Consider the following 6,173-nt stretch of genomic DNA (forward strand, 5'->3'; position numbering starts at 1 on the left):
CACTCATAGCTTTCCTAGAATTCTACATCAATTCATTGCCAAATTCTATGTGGATTTAAAGGGAATTATCTGATGGGTTAGCCAGGTTGTATAGAGGTTGTCCAATGTTCTGCCATGTGCGTGATCTGAATTTGAGGTTTGACATGTCTGTCTGTCTGGCCTGACAGTGCTGTGGAGGCCTTGTCCTCCATCACCTAGCAGTGTTTCATATTTCTTTTTAGAAACAAATGTTTAGTTTTAGCGCAGTGGTTCTCAAACTGTGGTATGCATACGACTGGTGGTGTACAAGTACTTCAGTTGGTCTCCAGAGCAATTTTTGTCACATGGTGACTGTCAGTCTTCAAGCAGTGATGGTTCTGGTTCTTAGTAGGTGCAGCCCAGTTCAGAGCTCTCATTTGATTTCTAGAGGCTTCTTCTGACTAACTCAAGCAAAAAAAGCACGTTCTTCTCTGCATTTTGCACAGCTCCTTCATCACTTTACCAGATTTTTTTGTTGTAAATGCAACTGTGATCAGATTTGCAGATGGAAGCAAATACATGGGGAGACAGAACCAAACTGCGAAGTGATCAGGAAAAATTTAGAACTGTGTGGCAACTTCAAGTGATTAGAAGAGATTCTGTACTAATAAATGTTACGTCTTACAGTCAGGGAGACAAAATAAACTTCATCAGTAATATGGAAGATGTTACCTACGGTTGTGACAATAGCATTAAAATGAATTTATTTTAATGCTTCTCCTTAATATTGTCGTCTTATTATTCAGTGTAACCAACCCCTGTAGTTGCTGAAGGGAAGGCATGAGAGGTTAGAATGAAGGTATCCACAGGAGTTTCTGTGTCTTAGGAAGTGATGCACAATCTGGGAGGTAGGGATGTAAGAGTGAAAATCGAAAAGATGAATGTCAGGAGTCCAAGAGGAGCTTGGAATATATGCACAATGTGAGAGGCTGTTGCTGTTTTTCCTAGCAAATATATGAAATAGTCTCCTGGCTGCAGAAGTTTTGAACCTGAAAATATACTGTCTTATTGGATGGGGTACTTCTCTCTTAAGTGCTTTCTTTTTAAACCAAAAAAACAGACTTCAGTTCCTGAGTGGGGAGCACTGCAGATGAATCTCTCACAGTCAGAGGGGATGGGGAGAAAATGCCTCTTTCTTTTGTCTAGTATCCCTTTCTGTCTGACCAGGTAGTGGCATTGATGGGCTTAGTAGAAAGCTGTGCCTGAGGCTTAAGGAATAGGTTAGCCTGACGTACGGCCTTTGAAGGGATCGAGAACATTATCAGAAAGTTGCATTGCACAACTCTTAGGTAATAAAAGAAACCAACTAGTTCTACAGTGGTATAAGTTCTAGTAGTGCTTTCCTGTAGTCATTGCCTTCCTCTCTCCATTCCAGTTTTTCTGTCCTCTCTGACGCTTGTGTGAACTGGCTTAATGGTATGGGCCCAAATCCTATGAAGAGTCTTAATTTGCTGGGGTTTCCATAACTGAAGAACTGCTGGAAACAAGAGTCTTTGTATACAGTATTCCTTATAACGCCTAAACTACTTTTTTTTCTTCCCACGCAGTTTTGCTTTGAAGTATTAGGTTTTAGCCTCCCCTGTCAAAACTAATTTCAAATGCTGTCTATAGCACAAAGATATATTTGTAAAGTATAAATAAGCCCTTGTAAAAATTACTGAAAATATAAATCCTCTAGCTAAGTTTCACATGGACTTGAAAAGCTAACAGATACAAAATGCAACATATATGTCTTAATGGGAAACAATTAACAGGAAACACAAAACCTGATTGAAAGTCTCTTCAGTTGTATGTGGTGGTGATTTGTGAATATAACCTTATGGGATTCTTTCTATTGCTGATATCCCTATGCATCTAGAACACATGAACATGATTTTTTTTTTTCTCCTCCATATTCAGCACTTATCCTGGAGGAGATTGCTATTGACTGTCACAATAAGGAAACTGAGCAGAGGTTACTTCAAGAAGCTCACGATTTGCACCTGTCTTCACTCCAGTTAGCTAAAAAAGCCTTTGGGGAATTCAACGTACAAACAGCAAAACACTATGGCAACCTGGGCAGACTTTATCAGTCAATGAGAAAATTTAAGGTAAGACCAGATGGCTATTAAATTTCTCAATTAAAAAACAAACAAATCCTAGCTATTACAGAAGTAGCTCTAAAGACAGCACAATTTATCAATTCCATTGTAATATTAGTGTTCTTCTGATTGTTTTAACCTGACTGTACCCATGGGTGTTACCTTCATAGATGGAAAAATGTCCTAATACTTAGTGCTTCACCTCTCCAAAGGATTGTACAGATATTAACAAAAACTACTTTCTTACACAGCAAGTCAGTGTCAGAGCCTGGAGATCCTGATTAACAGTCCTTTGCAGACTCCACTGCATTTCAAGCCTTTTGTAGAATAAGTGTAATGGAATCCTCTAGATTAGCTGTCACTTATACCACTGCTTTTTATGTCTGATGTATTGGAATCCTTGTCTTTTGTTTTTGTGGGCGGGGGTAATGTCTGTCATGGCTTATTTATGTGGTTTTGGATCTTTCAGGAAGCAGAAGAAATGCACATCAAAGCAATTCAGATTAAGGAGCAGCTTCTTGGTCAAGAAGATTATGAAGTCGCCCTATCTGTGGGACATCTAGCTTCTCTCTATAACTATGACATGAATCAACATGGAAATGCAGAAAAGCTTTATCTGAGATCAATAGCAATTGGTGTGTAATTTTTAGAACAAATTACTGTACTGAGCAATGATAGAGTAAAACAAAGGCCTCTTTGTTAATAAAAGTATAAATGAATAAAGGAATGTTGATACAATACATTTGCATAACCGATATGTGGATTCAATCTAACTATGATGCTTAACCTTGAACTGCAAACAATATATTTTAGTGTTCCATGAGAACCCAGTCAACAATAGCTACAAAACAGTAACTTTTAAACTAATTGATGCTTGAAACGTTTAGGAAAGTGACTGTTTTAGAAAGTCCAATTAATTATCTTGGAGTTTAACTTTTTGGACTGTTACCTAGAGGCTCATTTTAATCATGGTTTGAAGCAAGAATTACAGTCAGAGCTTCAAAGAAATGGAAAACCAATATGTGCAGCAGCCCTTTTATGATGAGACTTGCCTCCCCTTCCCTGGCTCATCTATCACTTGCAGTGCATTTTGCCCAAGGAAACATTCAATTCATGTCAGATTTAGCACAGTCTTATAAGGTAGTTCAGTTAGTGCTCAGAATTCATTGGAGTGAGACAAGGTGGATAAATGGCATGAGACACTTCACTCACTCACACTCTCTCTCTCTCTCCTTTTTTCCCCTCCCCACCCCCCCCTTTTTTATGTTGGGTTATAATCACAGTTGAAATCTGGTTGAGATTGCCCCAGGAATTAAGTAGGGTATTAAAGTAAAAGGATTGAAATGCATTGGGGAGTAGTCACAGGGAAACATACGCATTGCACTCCTTTTATTAAGTACTAAATTTTACTCCTGCTAACTAAAAGATAATGAATATGCGGTTCATATTATCATAGGCAAAATGGCCAGAGAGATGAAGAATTAAGCATGGTTAAATTATCGTGTTCTTCAATTTTGTTTTCTTTTGGATTTCTTTAGGAAAGAAGCTTTTTGGCGAAGGTTACAGTGGACTAGAATATGATTACAGAGGTCTCATTAAACTGTACAATTCCACTGGCAATTATGAGAAAGTATTTGAATATCACAATATTTTGGCCAGTTGGAACCGGTTGCGGGATCGGCAGTTCTCAGTTACAGATGCTCTGGAGGATGTAAGCACCAGCCCTCAATCCACTGAAGAAGTAGTCCAGTCTTTTCTGATGTCTCAGAACATTGATGGACAAAATAGCTAGAGAACTTGGTCGATTAACCAATTAAGTTTTTTCCCCCAGATTACAAGGGAAAGTCATACTGTGAAATCTAAACCATGTAGTTTTCTGGGGGCTGGAATTTGCATTGAAACACTGGTCCAGTCCATTGAAGAATGCCCATACAGATGAATATGAGTTAAGTTCTTATCAGCATGTGTATGGCATGTTTAGTTTGGCTTATTGAATTTGAATACCAAACACCAGGATCCCCCTCCCCCTTCTTTTGCAAAAGAAGCTACTTTGCAGGAAATCTGCAAATAAACTTAAATAAAACTGTTTAAGAGTTAAAAGAGTTGCATCCTTATTATGAAAGGAAGGTTTCAGCAAGAAAATTCTTCCAACAAGTAGAAGTAATAAATACTCTATTGTCAGAAATGGAAAAAAGTGTTTATACTTTATGCATTGTAGCAGAGCTAATGATAAATATTAACAAAAGAGGAAATGCCCTAGCTTTGTTTGCTGCCTTATGAAGAAAAGTGGCAAAGAACAACTCCAGAAAGAAATGTGTTGTAAACCACACTAGTTTGTTATGGAAGTAACCGCCATGTGTTGTTTTTAGTCATCTGAATTGGACCAGCATTCATCTGTAAGTGATAGAAGATCCAGTAGACCAGCAATCCAAATTTCCTTTGGTACAGTACAAGAGCTATAATAATTTTCCATGAAAGGACCAGGAGAATCAAAAGTGGACCAGCCTGTCTAGGAAAGTCTTTGGACCAGTGGCTTTAATTTAATATTCCTGCCCTGCATTCACTTTTACAGTAGAATTATTTCATTTAGATGTACGATCAGTGATAATACAAAAATATATTCATGTGATAGATACAAAACTAGGAATTGAACATTTTTTAGCAGTTGCAATGGCATGTTTTCAACTAGTAAGCTTCTACAGATATTAAAATGTCAATGCCATAAGCAAAAACTAAAAATGCTTAACTGTTTGCTGCAGCCATTCTTTTCTTTTTTAAATGGGCTTACTCTAATAATTGAGGCAGTAACTGGTTTATACTGACTAATAGTTTTGTATTACAATCCAGTTCAATTTTATGTTTGTGAAGATCACAACTTATTGTACAGTTCGCAAGGGTCAGTGGGAAATGCCAAAAAAGCACAACAGGTCTTTTTTGTGATGCTCATTTCTACATTAAACAATAGTACAACCAGAAACTGATTCTTCTATGTTAATTTAAAAAGCTTCAGTCAGATGTAAAGATCCCTTAACAATGCCTCTCTCACTAGCTTGTCTTAATTTTTGTTTTACGTTTTTTGTTATTTTGTTTTGCTTTAATTGAACCAAGTCTGTTTTAATGTTGAGGTAATCAAAATTTTTGAAAAATCTACATAGCATAGCAAACTAGAAATAAGTCATTGCTTTTACCTCAATTCTTATTATAGTGGCACAAACAGTGCCTCTATAGTTAAGGGTCTGTCAGTTTTTCCCCCCTATTTTCAGGGGTTTATAATTTGGCTGTGAAAATTCAGTCCAGGTTGAAGCATGGCAAACAACTACAGTACTTGGAGTGAATTTTATTTTGTTATGAAGTTTTTTTGTCTTCAGATTATAAGAGTGTGGTATACAAAAAACAAAATAGAAGTTAGTGATTTCAGACACTTCTTTGAACTCCTATAATTTTAATAATGGCTTCGGTTTTAAACTGAAAAGTTGCAGGCCAATAGTTCATAAACCAGTGCCTTCAAGTATTTTTGAGGGGGAGTAACACCAAGTTAAAAAATAAGTTACTTAATTTGGAAATGTGGTTTTAGCGCTAGTGTAGTTGTGATTCTTTCATTAAAAATAAGGGATGGCATATGCACACCAGTAGAATAACTGGTAGCATTAAGACTTCAATAGCTTTTAATGTAATCTGAAACTGTATTAGATTCTCCATAGTAATTTTTGTTCAAGTGAAAATGTCACTTTTTAAAATGTTCCCAAACACATTTGCAAGATAAATTGCAATTAAATAAATATATAGGTCCCTAAATATTTGTTTACACTTTAGGAATAATTATAGACTATCAAGTAAATAATATGCATTAAAATTAATACATTGTTACGAGAGCTTGTTCTCATATTTTTAAACTTTTTAAATAAAGTCACTTTAAACCTATTTAAAATAATTCCCTTTATTTTATTTTTTAAACCTCCAGAAATTCAGGCAAAAAAGCTTACAATTCTGTCCAAAACAAAACTAGTGATCTATGTATTGCAGACGTACCCAGAAGCCTCAAACTAGTAAGTAATCCTACATTCTCGGCAGATT

At 36.3% G+C, this 6,173-nt stretch overlaps 1 protein-coding gene across 1 annotated transcript in view; it reads left to right on the forward strand.

Annotated features, from left to right (window-relative positions):
• APPBP2 (amyloid beta precursor protein binding protein 2) overlaps positions 1 to 5,700 on the forward strand; it is a 39,391-nt gene extending 33,691 nt beyond the window's left edge. Inside the window, exons 11-13 of the mRNA XM_038375378.2 lie at positions 1,918 to 2,108; positions 2,569 to 2,734; positions 3,638 to 5,700. Coding sequence (XP_038231306.1) covers positions 1,918 to 2,108; positions 2,569 to 2,734; positions 3,638 to 3,891 — 611 coding nt within the window. The 3' untranslated portion in view covers positions 3,892 to 5,700. The remainder of the gene's footprint in view (positions 1 to 1,917; positions 2,109 to 2,568; positions 2,735 to 3,637) is intronic.
• Positions 5,701 to 6,173: the final 473 nt, after the last annotated feature.

This window comes from Dermochelys coriacea, chromosome 17, assembly GCF_009764565.3.
Source record: "Dermochelys coriacea isolate rDerCor1 chromosome 17, rDerCor1.pri.v4, whole genome shotgun sequence".
NCBI classification, from domain to species: domain Eukaryota; kingdom Metazoa; phylum Chordata; order Testudines; family Dermochelyidae; genus Dermochelys; species Dermochelys coriacea.